This window comes from Barbatula barbatula, assembly GCF_947034865.1.
Source record: "Barbatula barbatula genome assembly, chromosome: 4".
NCBI lineage: Eukaryota > Metazoa > Chordata > Actinopteri > Cypriniformes > Nemacheilidae > Barbatula > Barbatula barbatula.
In genome coordinates, this window is record NC_136768.1 from 10899066 (window position 1) to 10922816 (window position 23751).

General features: G+C 36.5%; 1 protein-coding gene across 2 annotated transcripts in view; it reads left to right on the forward strand.

Annotated features, from left to right (window-relative positions):
• The window catches only part of LOC306892831 (thyrotropin-releasing hormone-degrading ectoenzyme-like), an 83834-nt gene extending 65400 nt beyond the window's left edge, over positions 1-18434 (forward strand). For both annotated transcript variants that reach the window (XM_079454147.1, XM_079454148.1), the window contains 10 exons: positions 1474-1562; positions 2391-2524; positions 2620-2675; positions 12525-12672; positions 13417-13514; positions 13671-13778; positions 15344-15511; positions 16315-16455; positions 16546-16627; positions 16821-18434. In XM_079454147.1, coding sequence (XP_079310273.1) covers positions 1474-1562; positions 2391-2524; positions 2620-2675; positions 12525-12672; positions 13417-13514; positions 13671-13778; positions 15344-15511; positions 16315-16455; positions 16546-16627; positions 16821-16964 — 1168 coding nt within the window. In that variant the 3' untranslated portion in view covers positions 16965-18434. The remainder of the gene's footprint in view (positions 1-1473; positions 1563-2390; positions 2525-2619; positions 2676-12524; positions 12673-13416; positions 13515-13670; positions 13779-15343; positions 15512-16314; positions 16456-16545; positions 16628-16820) is intronic.
• Positions 18435-23751: the final 5317 nt, after the last annotated feature.

A 23751-nucleotide genomic window follows, 5' to 3' on the forward strand; every position in this document is an offset into this window, starting at 1 on the left:
ACAAATAATGTCTAATACATGCATTGGCAACTTATAACACATCAAACACACAGAAAAACGCGTATTCGCGCCATATGACTCCTTTTAATGATATCCGTGATGTCTTTCGCAATATGTTTGTGGAGACTTTCTTTGAACTTGCATCCAATCTGGAGTTCTTTAGCGTCTACTGTTACACTACTGTTAGACATTTTAAAAGCTTTAAAATATTGTTTAATATTAAAATCCATCTGAGGAAATTCTTTTAACAAGCAAGTACCCACCAGTCTGAACGTGTGGAGCGTGATCCGTCTTTCCATGTGATGAAACCAGTTGTTAGTCGTTTAAATGGACTCTGGAGTTAAGCTAACTGGCATTACTGTCAGGTTTTGGTCGGTTATTCTATCATGTTGATACAATGAGATAATTCAGGCTGCCGTACACACAGACCTCATCCACTTCATAGCCACAACTACTTTTCGGCTTGGCTGAAAGAGGAAGACATTCAGTGTGACAGCTGTCAGACATGTTTTACCAGATGTGTACTCATACCTAGGCACAGTCATAACCACACACATACACACAATGAAAGCACACATCAACTTGAGGTGTCTGCATGGAACATGACAGATATCTGTGAGAAACTGTGTGATAAGAAGGTGTGTGCGTGACAGAGAGAAACTGAGAAAGAAAACAGTTCTGGGAAGGGTGCATATCTCTTTGACATTGGCGAAAGTCATATGACATGCTCGATTCCGGATGGATAAAATACCCTTTGTTAAGTTGTATTTTGTGTAGAGAGTAGAAACATACATTTGTTTCTTATTTTATTTTATACTTCTTTTTTATTTATTTTTTCCGTTATAAATGTATTTGTTATATTTCATTTACCGTATATACATTTATCACATTCATTCTTTTATGTGATACTTTTATTATTCACTTTAATTATTTTTTTTACATTCTGTCCTTATTTTTAATATTGTTTAATCTTCTTTTGGGTGTCGTATTGTCTTTATGCTGATATGAGTCTCCAATGGTCTCTATCTAAAGGTTCATAATAAGGTCACTGTACAATGTTTCGATACCTTTTTAATCTGTTTCTAGTCAGGCGAAATTGGACAGAGCTAGACTGGGCATTGAAGCACAACCGAGCTCATTCAATAAACCATCTTTCATCTTGTTCAACATCACTTCGTCTCCTGCCTACCGTTCTTTCCTTCGTCCCTGTATCTACCTGGTGGTTGATTTAAAGTATTAACTCATAACGTAGTTTAGGATATTTTCAGATTTAATAAGTTCCTGATGGGGAGAGATCTAGTGAAACTTGGACTAAAATTTTTGATCAATAAGATCTGCGAGCCATATTCGTAGTTGGATGTATCAAATCATACGGTTTATGTCACGCGTATCTGTTTTAGTGACATTAAAACCCCTGAGAGAAAGTGTGAGCTGAGCATTGCATTTCTTATTTCGCACTTTGTGTCATTACAGCTTCCAGTGGCAAATCCCCCTGACGCTCACAGTGGGAAACTCCAGTCACATATCAGGAGAAACAACTATTTGGGTCTCCAATCGAACAGGTAAGATTTGTGCATTTTATTTTTAATGAAAAAGTTGAATCCCTAAAGAAATCTACAGTAATGTGTGATCACACGGCGAGCGGACTACTCACTTTATCATTGTAACCTCTATGTTTAATACCTTTGGGGTTCTCGAGAATTTGTGGGACAATGTTCTGTTGATGGAGCCACAGTGAGTCAAATTCCGCTTTGCTCTGCGTCAATCTGAACTATGAACTGTCATCATTGTTAAACCATTCATCAGCCTCCATTTGCTGCTCACCTTACCTGAAAACAGCTCTCATCAGGGCTACAATGCAGAGTGTGTTCAAGAGTGAACTGGAATCAATGACTCTTACAGCAAGCAGAGGATGTTGTGCTCCATTTATACAAATTATCTCAGAGGTCAGGCTCTTGCGATCCAGCTACAGATGTTTGGAGAAAGCATATGGATCACCATACATTTATATCATTTGTGTCGGCTGAGAGCTCTAAAGCACTTACTGTTGCATTTGTTGGCCATGAAAAACCACAAGATCTGGCTGTAACATTACAACACAAAGATGAAAACACATTAGCATAAAGATAGAACAGTATGCATCACTAAATGGCAACTGTATAAATTCTTCATGTAAATTTTCATGCATAGGATTGCTTTTGTGAAGAATTATCAATATTACTGATGGTATAAATGTTAGATTTATTTAAATGAAAGTGTCGCTGTGCCGAGCAGGGCAGGACGAGAGCAGTACACGCACAGCTGACGCTCATTATCACTCACGGCTCTCGTCCCACCCTGCTAGCCACAGTCGCTAAACATTTGTATTTATTTTTACCGTTTATTTACAGAGTTGCACAGAGTCGGTCACATGAATGGAGAGACGTGGCTACTGGGTAACATCAATCAAACAGGCTACTTCAGAGTGAATTATGACCTGTACAACTGGAGACTTCTGATTCAACAACTCATGACCAACCCAACGGTACATTTTATGTTTATTTATTGAAACTGCATTGTCATAAGTTTTTGTTAATTTCCTTTATTCTGTATATTGATTTTTTAATATCTCCTCTGCAGATCATCTCCGTGGGCAACAGAGCGGGTCTGATAGATGATGTCTTTAACCTGGCAAGGTGGGTTCTTATCGTTACGTTCCCTTTGTGGATAAGTAACCCATTCAGAGCCCAAAAACTATTTCCAGACTTTTAGGAGATAACTTCTGATGCATTTAGGGCCTCCCCCGGCTTCATTTTTCAGCTTTATAGATGGTATCATCAGACGCACACGCCAGGCCCGGAGATCAACTTCCAGTCGATGTTGATAATATGATCAAGTGTATAAAAAATAACAAAACTTAATTTATGTTAATTTTTATTAACATTCATATTTTACTGTAAAATAATTTGTTGAATAGGTCGTCTAACTTTGTTTCATTTAATTTTAGCAAAGTAATGGTTCTTCTTCTGGTAACCCAAGATAACTGTTTAGACGTACTTTTAACATGCCAGCTGAAGTAATTTACTTGTTATTTATTTTCCTTGTTATCAGAAATAATCTACAGGAACTCGGATATATACCGGACATTAAAAAGGCCACAAAAGCACGCAATTGAAGTGAAGTGTGTTTATGTTGTTGCTTCGAAACCGTCTATTTATTGTCGTTTTATTGTTTATTTCCCAAAGCAATATTTCGGGGTGTACGACTTAACCGTTTGAAAGTACAAAATGAAAGACACATGTAGTGTGAAGGCTTGTGAATTTGTTACGGAAAAAAGGATTTCCAAGCTAATGGACTGGTGGCTGTATTCGTGCGAAGTTACAACTCATTGTCTGTACAAGTAGATTTCTGTCAAATTGGGCAAACAATTAAGCCTAAAATGAGTCCTGACCTGTTAAAAATATTATTTAAAAAAATTGAGTCATGTGGTAATGTTTTATATTCAGAATGGGACTTCTCGCAGCCCATGCACGGAACCTGTCATGCAAGAGATATGGTGGTTATGATAGTTTCTTGTGTTTTTATTCATCTTGGGCTATGAAACATAATATGTTCAACTTCTCACACATTCTTTTCACTTTGATTGGATCTGAAGAGGTGACAGTGATTAAGATGTTACACAAGTGATCCCTGTTGTGGATGACGTGTAACTATGCCATCGAAATCCATGGATAAGCCAGAAAATGGCTTTTTGATAACTGTTCGATAGTTCATCAAAGGGGTAAAGAATGTTAGAATGGGATAATTTGGGCATTGTACAGTGTTTTTGTAATGCAATAAGGTAAAAGGTTTGACTCTTTCAAACATTGAACTACTCAGGTGTATAAACTTTAGGGATTCACAAATCAAAAAAATCTGCCCTTGTATAATTTAGATGAATGAAACGTTGAATATTAAAGGAAGAACTTGCATCTTAACACCTTAACGCAAACCTTAAGAGACACCCATTTTCAGCCTAGGTTTATAAAGCGATTCATCACAATAGAAGACAGAACCGTCAGATGTATTTAACTTCAGACCTTGTCATCATTGATACACTGTCATAATGTGGAATAAATCATTTGTTGAGACCTGTGGCAAGACTATCCTGCCTTTTCTCTGCTGGCGGACATTAAGAAAGCCGTTCATTTACTTCCAAAACTCTTTCTGTTCCTTCGTTGAATGTGTCCTGCAGAGCTTTATCATTAGCTGAAATGTCACAAAGGTTCACTGCTAATGTGAGAGGAGGGACAGGGAGGATGATAGAGGAGGAAAGGAAGGATAGTGAATACTGACAATGATGAGATTGAGAGAACATTCTCAACAGATCGAGAGAGAGTCATTTCTAAAGCAGTACTGTGAGAGTTCCTGGGTTAGATAGATTTGGGTGTAGTCTGCATATGGGTACACTTGTGCATTTTCAGTATGGCAAATGATTTGATTATGTTTCAACATTTGGCCTACGTTGTGCGACACTGCCACAATAAGAAATGGAAAGTATTTGAGTAATTTTACCCTACTCAGGAACAATTTATCCATATATCATTTGAAAAAAAAATTAGATTAAATTATAAAGTATATTTTGAACAGTTTTCTCCAAAATATTTTATAAATAATTTTTACTTGCCTTTTTACTTGCCTTTAGTAAAATTGTAAGTATTAAATGTAAAAAAAGTCTATTAAATTCATCTATTTAATGTAAAATCAATATCTGTTTATTAAATGTAGTGGAGTAGACAGCACGATATATGCTTTATTGTAGAAAAGGAAAAAAATCCTAAGTAAATAAATACAGGTTTTCGAAAAGACTAAAAAGTATTTCCTATAACCTGCCATAAAAAAAGATGTTTACCAGATTATTCGTAGGCCGTGTTAAAAAGTTGTATGAAAATCTATTTCCTTTCAGTCACTTATTTTTTGTTCATTTTATTTATGTGGATTAGGCCTTGAAGACTCTTATTATGAAGGCCAATTTAAAGGAAGTGGTGGTCAGCCATTTTGTTTTGAGGTGAGCAAGCAAGGAAAAAAGATGGCTTAGATGTTGAAATTATCTTCGGACAGAGACGTCACAACCTACATAAAACCATTATGTATTAATGGAATAATGTTAACACGCTGTTTGTGGAGTGTGCTGGCAAAAAACCTGAAAAAACTTGCCTTTTTGGGGCCTACAAGGTGGACACTTGGAAACAGTTAAGGTCTGATAAAGTTTCTTTTTTATATGCATTCACGTTATTGCATAAACTTTCATTCACATGTGACTTTAAACTTTTATTGGGCTTGATGAACTTTCTTTGATATGGACAATTGAATTTCATTTATTACGGTTGCAAGCTGTTGAGTTTCAAATGTTTTTGGTTGTGTAAATGTTTTGTGTTTATTGTGATTATGTATGTGCTTTTGACATCTTTTTGCGCATTAAATCTTTATTTAGTTTCCAGTTGGTTAAAGCAGATGGACAATGTGACAATGTGATAGTGTAAGAGAATTTTGGTTTGCTGAGCCTAAAGGTGACCAAGTCTGTATAACCTTTGCTTTGTCCTGGTCTTGTTTGTTTAATACCCCTGCAGATATTCTCAGTCATTTTGCTTTAAAGAGTCTATCGGTCTTAAAATGATGCTTCACCCAAATACAAAAATTCTGTCATCATTGACTGATAATATTTAGGGAAGATATTTGTAAGAATTTGTAAGAATTTTCAAGTCTGGGACATCATTGACTACCATGGTAGAACATTTCAAACGGTAGGTGCCTGTGTAGGCACGGTTTGCTTTCCTAAATTCTTCAAAATATCTCATTATGTGTTCAACAGAACAAAATCATATGCAATATGTTTTTCTACTATTGTTGGGAATGATGTTCTAGAACTGAAAATTGCTTTCATTCTTCCGAATATCTTTCTCTTGGATCAACAGAACAAAGAAATGTATACATGTATGAAACAACTTGAGGCAGAGTAAATGGTGACAGAATTTTGCGGTGAACTGTCCATTTAACAAACCACGACTTGATAAACGAGACGTTATAGTGATTTTAATATTTAGCACTTTAAGGGATTACTGACAGATCTTGCTAAAATGTAATTGTTTACGACGATGTGTTATCTTGGTACCACCTGTCCAACAGAACCATTTTGACTGCTTGGCTCTGCTTTGTACAGATTGCACAATTTATTAATTGCGGACAGTGATTTTAATGCTAGGAGAGAGTGAGGAAGCTGCCAGATGTTCTCAGTCTTTCTGCTCTGCTAGCATTAGCACCCCGTTCATTACACTTTATCTTTCAGCACTGTGTTGCTTATGTTCAGTCGGTTAGTCTTGTAGACAACAGCTTTTTTTGTGCAACAATTGTGTTTTAATGGGTGCTACATGGCCACAACTGTTTACTGAGAATGATGATCTATTCAAGGGATGACAAATCCGCAGTCAAAGTTGCACTTATTGCTGTTGGGTTAGCCTTGAACCTGTTTATTCTGTGTTGTTCATAAATTGTTTAGCCAGACCTTGTGTACCGTAGCTTAAAGTCTTTAACCTAACAGGAATACAGACCTTGTTGTTCCTAGGTTTTGTTTAGTCTGGTTTTAATTGATTCTTTCCTTTTGTTGGTCAGAATTAGAAGGATATCCTGAAAACCAAGCAAGAACAACAAATGATCGTCCATATCGGTACAATTTAGGCCGATATATTATAGCCGATAAATAATTTCCTCTAGTTAAACTTCTTCATAAAATAAAAGCAGTTGTCCACTTTTTTGCCTTTTGTTTCAGTCTTGGGGAATTGTATAGAAATATTTAGAGACTGTATATTGGTCCAAACATCGGTTCTCGACTTTAATCTTAACTAATTATGAGTTATCGGCCTAAATTTACATATCGGTGCATCCCTACCAATAACCAATCAAAAATAATTATATAAACATAACTAGGTAGCCTACCTTCTGTAACTCTTATTGTAGTTGCGTTATTCAGCGTAGGTTTTGATGGCCACGTACGCATTCATTTATATTTCCGCAGCATTTTACACCAGTTTTTATTTGTGGGGCCAAAATGAAAAGCAGGTCACATTATTTTTCACAATTTTATATACAGTTTTAATATTGATGGTGAGTCAACTGTTTTACATTTAGTCATTTAGCAGACGCTTTTATCCAAAGCGACTTACAAAGAGTTTGATTTATTGATTATTACAATAGCTTACAATCAAATGAAAAAGTTGGGAAAACATTCCCAAAAACTTGGGAAATCATCTTATCTCTTGATCTGTTTTTTATTTGATAGCCATCATGCTTCCAAACAAAACCAGCATGGGGGAAAGACAAGATAAGAGAGTCATATCGATGCTGTCTTTCTGTCATTTTTAATGATAATTTTTATTAGTCACCCTTTATGTTTGTCACTGGGTTTTGCAAATATGTAACCAAAAAAAGTGTTAAAAAGGGTTTGTACCTCTGTTACAGCACAGTATTTAATCGTTTTAAAGTACAGTAGAGGTCTCCATTTCCATTGGAGATCTGAAGTTTCGGAAGGATATCTGGGATTTGACACGAGGACCTAAAGACTATGCCTTTGAAGCTAACACCACTTACATTGCAGATCGATAATATGCATTGTGAACACTGCAGTTCATTTTTTTACACAGCAGCCAAAGAATATCGGTTATTATATCAGCCAAATCCTTACTTCCTCATGAGCCACTTAATTATGTAATGAACAAAAATCTGACACTTAGCTTGATAAATATTTTTAATTCCATGTACAACTCTTCCTTAAGGAGCTGCTTAGGCAAGCAAACCACAAGATAAAGTAACAAGGTGGATGTCAACAGGCTGTCTTATTAAACCTCGGGGCTCAAATCTGTAGCGGTGGTTATTGGCTCTTATTTACTAAAGAGGCGAAAATGCCATCCTGCATATTAAAAACAGCATCCTCATTAATCACAAGGTGAAAACGTCTCGTTTCTGTACAGTTTAAAGAGAGGATAACAAGCATTTAAATCAGTATGGAGACAGAATTGCCGTGGTTTCGTTTGGTCGTTGACTTAAGTGATGCTAGCTTAATATGAGGCATTGGAATTACACGCACAGCTCAATGCAACTGCCTCACAAAGCTCAGCCTTTACCTGAACGATATGAATCGCTAGGTCAATAGAGTAGCAAAGGTGCTGTTTTTCTCATTTTTTGCTATTGATTTTTAAAAAGCAGCTTATCTTGTGTTGAATATTTGCAAATGTTCTGTTAAAAAACCAAGCGAATGGCAACTAACAGTTGCTGTTCACAGCTTGTGGTCATTATTTTAATCATCAACTACTTGTCGCGACAGTGTTTAGAAGTTTTATAGATATCTCTTCCTAACTGAATTTCAGCATCACTGCTGTGAAGCAGATTGTTGCCATAGGATGATGACAGAGGATGTTTTGTGTGTGGAACAATACCAGTCAACAAATCTGTCATATAACCCCAAAAAAAGATTTTTCATTTCAAGTAGTGCTGGGCAGTTTTCATTCTGTTGGTTGAAGTTAGAAGGTCGAGTCATTTTTAGGGTGAAACGAACATATGGAACAGACCGTCATTATGATTACTAACTGGAAATAATGCTTAACATGTGACTGTAAAAGGTTTTTATGGTATAGAAGAGACAAATTTTGGATTTGGTCCCGGATCTTTGGGCTAGTTTTGATTGGCGGTTGGGCTGGTTTTGTTACACAAATCTGGCATCCCTGCTGTGATCATGTATTATAAAAAAATTGGATGAAGCCAAACTTTAAAGGATAATAATTTAATATTTTACATTACAAACAGCCTAATGTTTGTTATTCATAGTAAATAAATATCTATCTATAAGATCTCAATTGATCAGTTGGATTAAGAAAACCATGCCCTTTTTGCAGAAATAGTCTACAGTATAAAGATACAAGATGCTTATCTGAAGTTATTTCTAAATGTACATTATTATTAAAAGGTATGACTGTGTCCTGAAGCTAGTGAGACGGGGATGTCCTGTAACTTCAAATCTCTGTATACCTCCTACTGCGCAGAACGGCAATGCCAAAACACACATAATGTTAACAACTCAGATAAAGGCCAAAGTTCCATGATGCAGCTTTTACTGAAAAGTAAACACTATCTGTTCATCTCGATCCAAAAATCAAACATGTCACTTTCACTATAACAAGACACTCATCTTATATAGCCTGTATGGTGTTCGTATGAATGATAAATGATCTTCATGTGTTGTAAACATAAGTCTTTGTGTGCGTATGTTCCTGTGCGAGTAATCGGCTCGTTCATTGCTTTGTGCAAACAGCAATGAAAACCGCAATGCCTCATTTTATGGTAACGTGTTCTTTTATTTTTTAATGAACTGTTCCCTTCAGTCAGAAAGCTGAATGTTTCACAAATAATGGGAAGCAGAAACTTTTTGGAAAAAGTAGAAACCGAATGGCCCCCAGTCACTGCTGTGGAAATGGGTTAATAGTAGTGTCGCTAAATAAATTGACTTCAGTTGTGGATAAGAGCTTTTAATTCCACTATTATCCCTCCATAAAAGAGAAAGAAATACAAATCTGTTCTATGTTAACTCTTTGAAGACTTTTCATACAGTACCGTCAATTGGTGATAGAGGAAAATCTTGTATTAATATTTCATTCCAAGACTTCAAGTTATCGTAATCTGCCCATATTAAAGGCATATGCTCGTATCATCTGAAATGTATTTAAATGGAAATATTCTCAATTCATTCTAAATACTGTTGAGAAGTTGTCACAGCACATGTAACTGAGTTTCAAAGTGGAATAAGACTTTAAAGCCCAGAAAAGAATGGATCGTTTTAATATGAATGCATATTAATGCATCTCTACTAAGGATCTAGTCTGTTTAAAAGAGAGTCCATGATCTGATCTAAAATAAGGCACAAACTTGTTTAGACTAACAGCTTTTCTTCAGTAAGAGGGTATTCGTTGAACTTTGCCTGATATCATCAACACATTTCACGGAGTGTGCTTCCAAGACTGCTCCATTACGTATTTGCCCGAACTGTGATGCATAATGTTCATGCACACTGCCTAAAATAGATTCATTTTGTGCATTATGAGCCTCAGCAGAATTGTGGAACGTAGTGTTACGTATAGGTGCTGATTTTTGAGACAAAGTTGAGACTCCACTGAAAACACACAAGAACACTTTGTCAGAGCTCTTACTCAAATTAAGAAATGTTATACATTTACCAGGAACTGTGTGTTGCATAAGCTCATACAGATCTTGCCACCACTATTTGCTTCTTTGTGGTTGTTATGACTAAGAGCCAATCGTCCGTTTCTGTATACGTCATGGCTTTTTTGCCAGATGAACACCTTCGATACGATCGCTTAGAAAGGTTATAGCGTGTCACACTTTTGCTACTGTTGAGAAACCGTAATCTAGGCGGAAGATCCTTTCTTTGGGAAAGCACCACACCACTTAATGAAACCATTTGGTTTCAAGACTGTCTTGTGTTTTTGCTTAAGCCTCCTGGCGGTTTTTTATTTATAAATACTAGTAGTGTAGAAGTTTGTAAAAAGACTGCAGGGAAAAATGTAAAGCGTGGAATGAAAATGTACGGAGGAGCAGATGACAAAGTGCATTTGAAATACTGTTGGGATGATGATAATTATGGTCTGGAATCGGTCTCATTTGACCATTGGCCAAGGTCATCCTGAAATATTTCATCTAAGAATTAATGTGCTGCTCTCAATGGCTTTGATCTGTGCTGATAGTGCTCCCCGTGTCTGTATTTTCAGAGTTTTTATGGATTCATGCAAAGCGTAATTCAAATGCAGTTGTACAAGAGAAGCTGTTTTAGTTTTTTCAGCACATTATGACTCCCCACGCAGAACAGAACAGAACGTCTGGCAGTTATTCTAAAAGAATAATGACGAACAAAATGAGCCATTTGTAACAAAATGCTAATGATATTTCTACCAAAGGGGAAATGTGCATAAAGTGGCCTCCTAAAGAAGAATAGTACAACTTTTAACATTTGAAGCTCTGATACCATTATATTAAAATACCGCTTCAATCTGTCTTGTGCCCTAAAGGTAAATGTGAATTATAGTCCCCTTGTACAGCATACATCCTCTTTACTTTTGTTTGACTTTGTGAGAGGAGGCATTGGTAAAAAGAGAACTTCAGGAGAGCGACTAAAGCAGTGGTCTTCAAGGTTTTTCGGGGCAAGGGCCCCTTAGACGAGAGATGCATGTAGCAGGAATTTATGTAGCAATTTAAATAGACATTGCCTCATTGTCACAGCACTATTATATTAAGACATTACATTAGCATTATTATGCATGTTATTGTTGCACATACACTTTTCTGCGTAATATTAATATAGAATGTTTGATTGTTTTATGGGATTTTAAGCATCATACATTTTCATGTTTGTGTGAGATGGACAATTTACTTGAACGCCAACTTACTGTAGATTTACATGAATGTAATTTACTGGCAGTTTGTTCAAAGATATATGATCATTAAACATTAACAAGTCTTTATCCTTACAGAAAAAAACTATAAAATAACAGCCTCATGCAAAGCCTTCTGGGAACAAAAATGAGAAAAAAACTGAAAATGATCAAATTACTAAAACATTACTAAATGTAAATGTGGATTTCTGGTTCCCAGAATGCTTTACAGTGCAATCTAGTGGAGGTAGGTTGTCTCTATTCGAAAGAGATCAGTGCATATATTATGCATTCTGTTGCAAAAGCAGGCCCGTTTTATGAAGTATCATTCTTTCTTTTTCTTCAGTTTCTTCTGAGCTCTGTTGTCTTTCTCATGGATCAGCATTGTCGTGGCTGTTACACGAAAAATTACAAGCTTTTCTTAAGACCATGGGCCTACTGTTTAGACTTGTAAAGTTTAATTTTAGTTCGTTAGTAAACAAGTGTAATATAAACAAATTGGGTAAATAAGTAAACAACAGTATTGGCGAGGTTAAGACAATGTTTTATTACACTTGTTACATTTGTTAAAAAAATGACTTAAACCTTTAATACAGTCCAGTATTTTTGCACAGAATATTTTAGGGCTGTCAAACGATAAATCGCATCCAGAAAAAAAAATCTGTGTTTACATAATATGAAACAAATATCTGTGTGCATATTAATTATGAACACATACTATATTAAAGATGTGTGTATTTAGGAATATTATGTACATACATAATATTCCTAAATATTGGAAATTATTTGGGATATATTTAATAATTATTTATGTTTACCAATAATTGAAATGATATCCATGAGTTTAAGTATTTTTATATTTTTCTGAAATATATGGATGTTTTTATAAATATAAAATTAATATGCACAGTTAACAGACACGTATAATGTAAGCACAAACTTTTATTCTGGATGTGATTAATCGTTTAACAGCCCTAGTTTATATCTGGCCTGGTTATTTTTAGTTTATTTATTGAATTGATTGTGCTTTAAATACTTTGCTAATGATAAACTTTTTATCTCTTTTCTCTCTAGAGCGGGCTATCTGCCTCAAAACATCCCTCTGCAGATCATCTCATATTTGTCTCAGGAGAGTGAGTTTCTGCCCTGGCACGCTGCTAGTCGATCTCTTTACCAGCTGGACAAACTCCTGGACCGCACTGAAGACCACAGCCTCTTTAGTGTGAGTCTTTAATCCTCATCTCAGATCAATTTAAGCCTCTGGACTTGAAGCTCACAGGACTGCAGATGAATTGTTTCTGAAGGGTAGACACAGTAAAGAGCAAAACGGATATCGTATGCATTTCATTGCGTGTAGTCATATAATTCATATAATATTTTTATGTAATTTACGGCGTGTACCTTTCTGAAGGTTTTGTGAGACTTGCGTTACCTTTGTGCTTGCTTGTGTGATTCATTTTCTCACTTATTCATTCAAAGGATAACGCGCACGTACACACACCTTCTCGCAGTCCCTCTCGGTGCAGATGAGTCATTTCTGTCCCTTCTTTGTAATAGATGGCCTTTAGTATCCGAAGTGAATGGCTGATGATGTAAATAGAGTCCTAACGTTTTTTCTCCCTCATTGTGTTTACTGTAGACGCAACAGATGTTTAGTAGTGTAATGAAGAAACCGCAGGAGCAGATTAGTCAAATGTCCTACAATCATAAGACCAGATGTCTCGCCTGTCGCAGAGCATTTACGTGAGCGCTGACCGGTATAATTGGAGTGGAAGCAGCTTGACAACTCAATTCAATACCCATGTTTTTGTCAGCTGTCAGTTTGTCCACACAGTCCAACCTCTTTTATTTTCAGAACAAAGACTGATGCTGTAAATTTGCTGTAATGCTGTCTCTTTTTCTGTGTTCACGGGACCCCCTGCTTATTTCTTTGTTTTGTTTTCCTATTGTGGTCTTCTCTCGTCAGGATTATGTGCTGAAACAAGTGGCACCGAAGTATCACAAGATGGGCTGGCCGACCACTTTCTCCGACGGCTCCTTCATGCAGGCTGCTTATCACAGCCAGTGAGTTTAGCTTAACTTCCGTGTCCATCTTGAATTATGTAACAGTTTATAACTTTAAAATGTAGCCTGAGGACACAGACTTTACAGATTGTAAGCCAGACATTTTCTACCTCCACTTCTACATTTGTCATTGTATCCTTCATCTTTTGTCCTCAGAGAGTTACAGAGAGAGGTGATCATGCTGGCCTGTAGCTTTGGAAACAAACACTGTCACCGCCAAGCCGTGTCTCTCATTTCAGACTGGATTTCCAGCAACAAGAACAAGTGAGGACATTTAAAAAGAGTGACAGACTATAGTGTCATCTATGCATTAGCTTTTTTTAGGGTAGCCCAATGTTTCCTTTACCACTTCATGTGACCTCTCACTACAGTTGTGGACTTGAATTTACAGTATGACTGGATGCCATAAAATAATAATCATGTGCCCTCGCTTACTTCACCAAAAAGAGACATACCGTCCGAGCCCACAGTTATGACTGAGGTGTATTTCAGATGACACTGTTTGAAATCCTGACACTGTGGTGTAATATACACCATTCTGTTAAATAATACAGAATACAGAAAATCTACAATAGGATATATATCTTCCTTCAAATTTAAATAATCTGTGTTATAAGGTGGCGATTACGACCAAGCATGCTTTCCCCTCCTCATTCTGTTGTGCCTTTTAACGCTTGATAAGTCTGTGGCCAAACAAACACATTTTATTCACCTGATAAAATATTGCATAGTTGTTCTTTAGTTTGGTTTACCAGTCGATGTTGGGCACTTTAGCCTTAAGCCTGGAAATGCTTGAAAACAGGGCCGTGAACCTGGCAGCAGAGGTTGTGGGCCACCTGAAGTGTCCTCCGGTGTCATTACTTTAAAAAACAACCCACAGTAGTTTCAGTGAAAGAACCGTTCCGTTTGATATTCAAGGACAATTGTATCATAACAGAGAAATGAGTCTGACCTTTATGTCTGCAACTTAACAGAGATGCAGCATTTATGACTCGGAGAGTGAAAAATAAATGGAGTTTCAATGAATTTAGTTTTACTCCATTTAAAACAATTGCTTCACACAATGTTAGAGTTTGTACTGTTTCAAGAAAATTCATCTCGTACAGAATTTATGAAATCACATTTTGTAATAGACTCGTATTATAAATCTATTGGTGTCACACAATAAGTCGTCAAAAGAATTAGATTTGTTTTGTCTGTCTTTATTTTTGTTCCCAGCGTATTAATGAATTGTGAAAATTGCCTCATAAAATTGAGTTCTCCAAACATCATGTCGTGGAATATGTAATATGTTTCCGATGCAAATTTTTTGTTTCAGCTGCAGTTTATAACCCAGCGTCACCTTTACAGAGGAAGCCATTTTAATCTCTCGTTTATTATTCTCTGCATCTGTTATCCAAAACCTCCAGAATCTTATTATTGCACTTTGTTTGAGGAAATCATAAGTTCAGTCACCGCAACAATACGTCTCCTCCGGGGGTTTAATGTTATTTCTTGTAGGAATATTACATGCTTCAACTCTCTTTATATGGCTTAGAGCTTTGCTGTTGAAGTTCGACTGTTATTGTTTGTTTGCGAGGACAGGGTTTGTCGTGTAATAACCTTTTGCAGTGACAAAATATTCTTTATTAGATTACTCTAAACCTAAAATGTGGTTTGTGCAACCAGACTGGAGCTGTCAACACACCAGATTGCATAAAGCTTGAGAAACCTTGGTTTATACGAAATAAACATTCTACCTCAAAAACAAATGATTGGTTGGTTTTTGGCTCTAAGTAATTGTGCTGTATTGTATCAATGACTATTTGATTCATTGTTCTGTCCTATAGGATTCCACCCAACGTGCGGGACATCGTGTACTGCACAGGTGTGTCTCTGATGGATGAGGACGTGTGGGAGTTCATCTGGATGAAGTTTCACTCGTCCACTGCAGTCTCGGAGAAGAAGATTCTTCTGGAGGCCTTGACCTGCAGTGACAACATCTACCTGCTTAACAGGTGTGTTAACTGGTGTTCCTCTCGTTGAAAAGTTGCGTCCATTTCCCAAGCTTTGAAGCCTGTGTTTCTGTGCTAGACAAATGTTGTACGTTCAGCTGCAGATTTGTTTTTCTTGTACTTCGAAAAAAAAACTATATGAAATAGTTATTTTACATATTCACCGTATTTAGTTCTGGCTGTAAGAATTCAACTTTACCTGTACTATGAACGGATAACTAATGATGTGTTTCAGTCTGTAGCGATCAATGCATGCCTTAATAATTTAGAAACAGAAGGTCAAGCGCAATCATTCCAGAACCAGAGCGAGGCAATTACCCCGCGTGCAATTAACAAATTGAAAACCTGCGCACCGTGGCGCCGTCCTTTTGGAACATTTCATTTCCTTTTTTGTCTACTTGACATTTTGCACCAATTTAAAGCGAAAGGCCTTAATTAGTTTTTTTTAAACGCTGACTCGCAGTATCGCAAGCGTCTTTTGAATAATTGTTTCATCGTTCCTGTCAGTGTCCGTCTTTGCTGACTATGCTTAGAAAAATTAGGTTTTAATAATTTCAGATTACCCCAAGCTTTAAATGAGCGTATAACTATTAGCAGGATTTTTCCAAAAAGGGTAAAAGGAACAGACTTGAAAAAGTCTGAATGTTGTATGTTACATAGCGGTAATTAATATCTTGTGTATCTTAACCCATTTGTTGGGGTTTATACCAGTAAACAACAAAGTGCGCAGTTTACTTCACGTTTATAACAGGGCTGTTGGATTCTTCAGTATGGAATGAATAACTTTTATTTTTTGTTGTCCGCAGGCTCTTGAACCTTTCCCTCGCTTCCGACCTGGTGCCGGATCAGGACGTTATTGACGTCATCATACACGTGGGCCGTAATCCGCTCGGAAGACATTTAGCGTGGAGATATTTCAGACAGAAGTGGGATATATTGAATTCCAGGTGAGTATATCAGACAGAACACCTTGATTTACATCTCTGTAAGTGACTTTTTTAAAATGTATTGTCAATAACTGCATCTCTGGTTTGCAGGTACGGAGAAGCTTTATTCATGAACTCAAAATTAATCAGCGGTGTGACAGAGTTTCTCAACACAGAGGAAGAGTTAAATGAGGTGAGTCTGAGCGTATACACCCTGATGGGAGTTTCAGATTATCAACACTGATGAAATGACATACCTTATTTAAGAGTAAGCATTTAAATATCCAAACAGCATGTCATTTTATTTCTAAATGATGTTTCAATAGCAATAACACCAGACTTCTAAGCAAGTTGATTTTGTCATCATTCCTGTTTTTTCTCCTCAGCTGAAAGAGTTCACCCTCACGAGTGGCGGAGCCGCGGCACCCGCATTCGCTCGTGCGGTCGAGATCGTTCAGGCTAGTGTAAAATGGCACACCCAGTTTGAGCAACAGTTCTACCGTTGGTTGCGGAAAGCGCCCGACGGTTAAGGGGACACCGCGGAACGGAACGACATACAAGCTTCGTTAGGAGCACAAAGGCCAAGTCGGAAGAACAACTTGGACCACGAGAATCTGCAAAATTGAGCTTTATTTCTTTGCCGTTTTTTTAAGCGACCGGGCCATGAACGAGACTGACGGCACCACAGAGGATTAGGCCGGAAGACAGGGAACTTTGCGTCTCGCACGTCTGCATACGAGAGATGGATCATTTTTATATCCATTTTACCTTGTTTTGCATGACTCATCTTTCAAGGTCAGACTGCAGCACAAAGGATTTTTTTCTCTAGCAGGCACATTTTGACAAAGCACAAAGATCGTCTGGTTAAAAGGACAAAGCATGTGAAAATAATCACGTAGCCTTTTTCTCTCTAAGCCATAAACGGAGCGGACTCGACGATAGCGTAACCAAACGGTGCCCGACTTAGTCACGTTAAGCTTTATCCGCTTTCAAAGGAAATGTCCTTGAATAGACGTTTCTGGTTTTACATTAGACTTTTCTTCAGACTCAGCGTTGATGTTTTCAGGTACAATTTAGAGATGGGAGTGTCAACGTTGGGTCGCCAATGGACGGCTGCTTATTGTTTCTTTAAACAAAGAAACGGCTCATTATTTGTGAAAATGTGTAGTGAGCATTAACGCCAGTTTCACACATACTCTGCGTGCATTGTACGTATATTATATTACCTACCGCTGCGCTTTCACAGGCCTGAGAGCCACAAATTTTAACGTCACTTTCTATGAAAAGACCCCTCCCACACATACCGTGTTGTATATTTCACATAATATACTGTACCATTCAATTTAAAGAAGTTATTGATTTGTAGTCATTTTTGAAGCTCTGGGTAAGTGTTTAATACCGGAATAAAGAAAAAGGCTAAAGTAATCAGATCACAGTAAAAAATGGTAGTTGTATTATACCCTTTATAGATTTTCGTGTTCATTTTGACCCCAAACCATGTGACGTGGTTTGGTTTTTACAGTGCTGCATGTACTAGATTAGACTTGGAAAGGTAGGAAACGTGTCGTAGCGCACATGTACGGCAAGTAGAGTATGTGTGAAACGGGCTTGTCGCGATAAATAATCATTAGAGGAAAAAATTACTCTCGGTTGGCATTGACCTTGAAATTTACTTGAATCAAAAGGGCACAAAAAACTCAAGCTTTACAAAACTGCAAAGCCTCCCCGCATAGTTTAGAGAAATATTCCTATTGAACTAACCAACCAAAACTTATTTCGATTTTGTCAAATGGTTTACTTCTGTATATGATGCTTATTTTAATAAAAGTGCCAAACTGATCAGCCCTGCGGTTAAACAAAACTCCAAGTTTATTTGTTCACAGACGTAACAGTGCACAGGTTTAACATAAAACATTACTTTTACAATTTCTACCCCTTTGTGATTTAGAAACCAGCAGTGTTGTTATTGGCTGCTAATAAAAGGTGCTTTCCTGCGACAGAATTAATGATTTGGGGCTCAAATCTATATTTTGTTACATTTATACTTTTTACAGGCAACTGCCTTTTTTCTATCATATTCTAGCAAATATACATTTAGTCACTAATAAAAGTATAAAGAATGTGGAAAATTGTAAGGTAATCTATTATTTAAATTCACATTCAAATGAAAATCTGAAACAACAATTTGCGATTACATACAAACTGCCAGACAAGATTATAATACTGTAAAAACTTAGCAATTGCTTGTGAGATGCAATGTGTGAAATCATGTACTTTACTTTTTAGGTGTTGTATAGAAGAGGTTACACATGAGGTCAGGTCGGTTGTTGAAGAACTTATGAAGTTTCCTACTGATTTTTTTCCAGTTTCTAGCTCATTGTATTTAATGCCATTTGATCTAATAATGCAGTTACCAGCAGAACCTCAGGTTACTGTATTTGTGCTGTCATCTAAACGGCCTTGGAGAGCTGGTGCTAAGCATGAGGGAGGTGTTTTACCCAGCTGCATATGAGTGAGATCCAATTATTGTTGTTAGAATTTTTTTTTGCAATTTAACTTTCTTCAGGTTACATAAGGAACAAAACTTGCCTGTTAGAACATTCTTTATGGTTAACTTTGTCAAAACATGTTTATAATTTAGTGTATCAAAATTCTGGTAAATGGTCAGTATATAAGAGTAAAATACCAAAGCGACCGGCCTATATATATATATATATATATATGGTATTTGTTTTAGGAAAATGTTTACAACACATTTCATAAATACATTATAAATAGTAAATTATAACATACATTTACTCAAGTATTTTTATTGGTAAGAAAGTACTACTTTAAATGAAATGTGTTTACCTAAGTATGGTAAAAAAGTATCATACATTATAAATAATGAAGTAACATTTTTCCTATGTAAAAACAGTAGTACTGTCCGACACTGCGAATGAGAAGTTTACTATACAATGTAAAGCTTAACCAATCTGCCGCATTTTTTTTCCAGTATAGATGCACCAACAATTTCCCGGAACCATTTTTTGTTAGATCCCCATAATAAAGTTATTTTAAAAAAAAGTCTGAGTCCAGCAGCCCAAGATAGGCAAACAAACTCCTATTACATATGTGTTTATGAAAGGACACTTTACTATATACTTTTAAAATGAAAGCTATAGTAGAAGTAGAGATGATTAACACGACATTGTGCCAGGTCGTCTCAGACCATGGAACACAGTTTGGAAAGGCAGTCCTAAACAAATGTGTAGGACTTGACACGCTTATGAGAACCTGAACAACATTAGATGATGAGGCGTCGTCATCGTGGAGTCCTGGGATGAGCCATACACCTCGCAGGGCCTACTTTCCTTGTATAACTTTGGTTAATAAAACATTCTGTTATTACAGCTGTGTTGTTGTTTTTCTAACATACACTTGATTATATACATAAGACACAACTCTTCCACTCTGACCAGCATGTGTTTGTCACCTTGAGTATAGTATTTTGGTCATTATGGTTGCAGTAAGCAAAATCACTGCAACCATAATGACCATGCTTACATGCCCCTTTTTAGCAGTTGACCTTGCAGAAACACTTCAATAATACCAATAATATGTGCATGTCAGTTTTACACTATCCCTTCCCTTCTGTGTGAAGGTGTCCATAAGGGGATAGTTCTGTTTTGCTGGCATTCACCCTGACTTTTCTTGTGTAGAAGAATGTTGGTAACCAAACAATGATATAGATGTGAATGTTTACCAACATCATTCTACAGAAGAAAAGAACGGGGTGAAATAATGACAGGGTTTTCACTTTTGGGTGAACTATCCCCTTATGGACACCTTCACACTTTGGTCAGAAGGGATAGTGCACATGTTACTGCGATTATTGAAGTCTTGCTGCAAGGTCACCTGCAAAAAAGGGGCATGTTAACATGGTCATTATCACAGTCTCATTCTGCACAATCATAAAAGACACTTGTGTCTTATGTCACTTACCTTGAAAGTAATAGTTCACCCTCAGACTGTTTCAGCCCTGTATACATTTCTTTGTTCTGCCACACATAGAGGATATTTGTAATCCCCATACAATCACAGACATTCTTCTAAATAACTTCCTGTGTTTTGCAGAACAAAGAAATGTGTACAGGTTTGAGTGTGAGTGAATGATTACCGAATTTTAACCATAAAAACATGCTCTGCCTTACCTTCATCAAAAGATAGCACACAAATACTCTAGTTAGGAAAATAACATTTAAAAGCTGGAAAAGCCAAACTCTAAAATAGTAGTACTGCACATGTCTTAATTCGAGTTGTGCGTAGTCACATTATCAAAAAGTGTTAACGTTGTGTGGGAGTTACACCACATTTTGTGACAGTGCTGAAGAGAGCATTGCAACATAATTGTGTGACAATAGATCGATCTATGTTCTATAACATGTAAGACAGGAACACGAAACAATTATTCTGTCAGAGTAAACTTTGTCATTTGACAAACTAGCAATAAAAAAAACCAACCTCAGGTCACTCCATACCTTCCGTGCAGCCGGATAGATCCAAGAAAGCCATGTAGAGAACTTCTGCAAAAACACCTATAATGGCACAATGAATTTGCAGAACGCACTCATCTTTAGTTCTCTAGTTCTAGTTTACATGTTTTATCGACTATGTAAATACGTTGTCACAGACTAAGAATATCACAAAATCAAATTGTCGTCCCAGACCTGAACCCTATAGAGAATGAATGGGGAAACTGAAGAGAAGCACCGACATCTGAGGATAAAAAAATCAGAGACAGTTTGGTCAGGTGTTCTCTAAACTCATCAGGCATTATAGGCGATGCCCTTATGAGGATATTCAGAGCTCTTATCTTGACAAAAGAAAATTGCAAGAAGTATTAAATAAAAGAGCATGATTATTACAAGCAAAACATTTCATAATGACATGTGTGAAATTCATATCCTTTAATCAAAGGTAAGGTTTTTGAAAGCTTTTAAATAAAAGATTGAAGATAAACAATGCAGTTTGATTTTCAAAAACAAGCAAACTGGTTTTTATAATAATATTTCTGTATAAAGCTAATTATTTTGTTCATCTGTCCGAGTTTGAACACCCGAAATGTTTTAAAACAAGACTGCTAACACAGGGCTACTCAATAGCATATTCTTTGCATTTTATACTTCGCTTTATACTAGTGTGAATTATTCAACCTAAATTTCACTGGTATGCAACTATGGATAACGGACATTACAGTTAAGAGAAGGAAAGCCCACTTGTCTGCCAACTACCGATCGTTTTTTTATTGACAGGGACTAATTTAGGGCTGACAAACGATTAAACGCACCCGGAATAAAAGAAGGAATGCACCGATATGTCAATTTCGACCGATATCCGGTAATCGATATATACTAAATATTAATATAACATTTTCCAAGACTGAAACAAAAGGCAAAACGTGGACCACTGCTGAAAATCAGGTAGCCTACCAAGTGTACTTTACACTAGTTGAAGATGATTTAACTTTTAAACGTTTTTTTTAACTATTTATAAAAAAGATCAGTAAATATCACATTACAATGGTGAATAATTTTATGTAAAGACACAAACCTGTATATTCAACTTTAAACACACTTGGGTAAATTGAAACAGAACAGGTTATTTTACCTTTAAGATACAGTATAACAAACAAAATTAGCTGTAAAAAAGGGGCTGCAGTCATATAAAGGTGATGTTAAATTCGACAACACCCGCATCTGCCATGTTAATTGAAAAATGTGATTCCCTGTTGTAAAAAGTAAAGTGACATCTAGTGGATAGTAGTAGCACTAACATTCACGTTAACGAATGTTCAGTGCTTGCAGGAAATATGAAAGAAAAAAAATCGATTCACAGCTTATGAGAATTGACATCGACTCGCCCACATTGTAAAATCACCTGTTACAATATAAATACTATACAAACATTATTGTTCAACATTTTGCATTCGCAAAATTGTACTTGAGCGTACAACTCAAGTTAGGCTTTGGAAAGTTGAAGAATGTTACTGAATGTTTTATAATCAAAAGCAAGGGAACAGACGAAACATTTCTAACTTAGCCCAACCTCATCACAAGGGCTGTGCAAAATTAGCGATACAGCTAACTATTGCGATACTTTTTTCACGATAGTGTATCGATAGTCCAACCTATAGTATCGATACCTTAAATAAGTCATGTTTTGAATGGATTCAAAATGACGTTTCATCACATAACCATTTTTCCGTTCCTGTTGATGTCGCTGTGATTCGCTGTCATAAGGCCAATGTCTCAAAAGTAAGCGGGTGCGAGAAAGCAAATGTCGTAAAGTAGATTAATTCCTATATGACCAACAAGCTTCCGTATAGCTTAACTCGTGCAAAGAAAATAACAGAGTCGGTGGTGTATTTTATTTATAAGGATTTACGACAGTGTGGTTGAAAACCCCGGCTGCCGGCATAATATGGTAAACACTAGCTGTGTTATGTGATTCCGACTCGCAGGGACATAACGGATTTACGAAGAGGTAAAAACAAGGGTCAAATAATCCAGAGCGAGTGGCCCTGACTTGCAATGCATGGACCTCTCGAGTTACTGAGTCGTATGTTAGGATTACATCACAGACACGCGCAATGCATAAGAGCCATACTGGCATTACCGGAGTTACTGAAAACTGCACTGGTGGAGTGGGACATAAAAGAGAGGCATACTGACAATTTCAGTTTTATGAATGAATTTTAATGTACTTTGTTTTTTATTTACAACATACTGAAAAAATATGTTTTTTGTGGCATTTGCTTTTAAGTGTTTACTGACTAAATATGCACTTTAAACATTTCCGTATATGTTCGCTGTTCAGTAACACTGTGTAAGCAAGATGACAAATACCTCTTATAAATAGCTTTGTTAATAAAATCGAATGGAATCTTTTGTGTCTGCAGAGTCATCACTATAATGTGATGAACATACCAGAATACCATAGATTGTACACACCAACATGTATTTTTAGCTCACTCTTAATTTTTATTTATTTAAAACAAATTATTGCAATATATCGAATGTATTGTGATATATTGTATCGGGACCCATCTATCGTGATATGTATCGTATCGTGAGGCCCTTGCCAATACACAGCCCTAGTCATCACTGTACGCTATATTCCCTGTGAGCTTTGTATTTTCTACTGTTCTGTATATTACAACAAAACCCACTTTACCAGATATGCTGCAATTTACAAAAAACTTGGGAAATGGCCAAATCATTTTGTTCAATAAACAAATATAGCATTTTCTACAGTTTGTACCATACGAATCAGTTC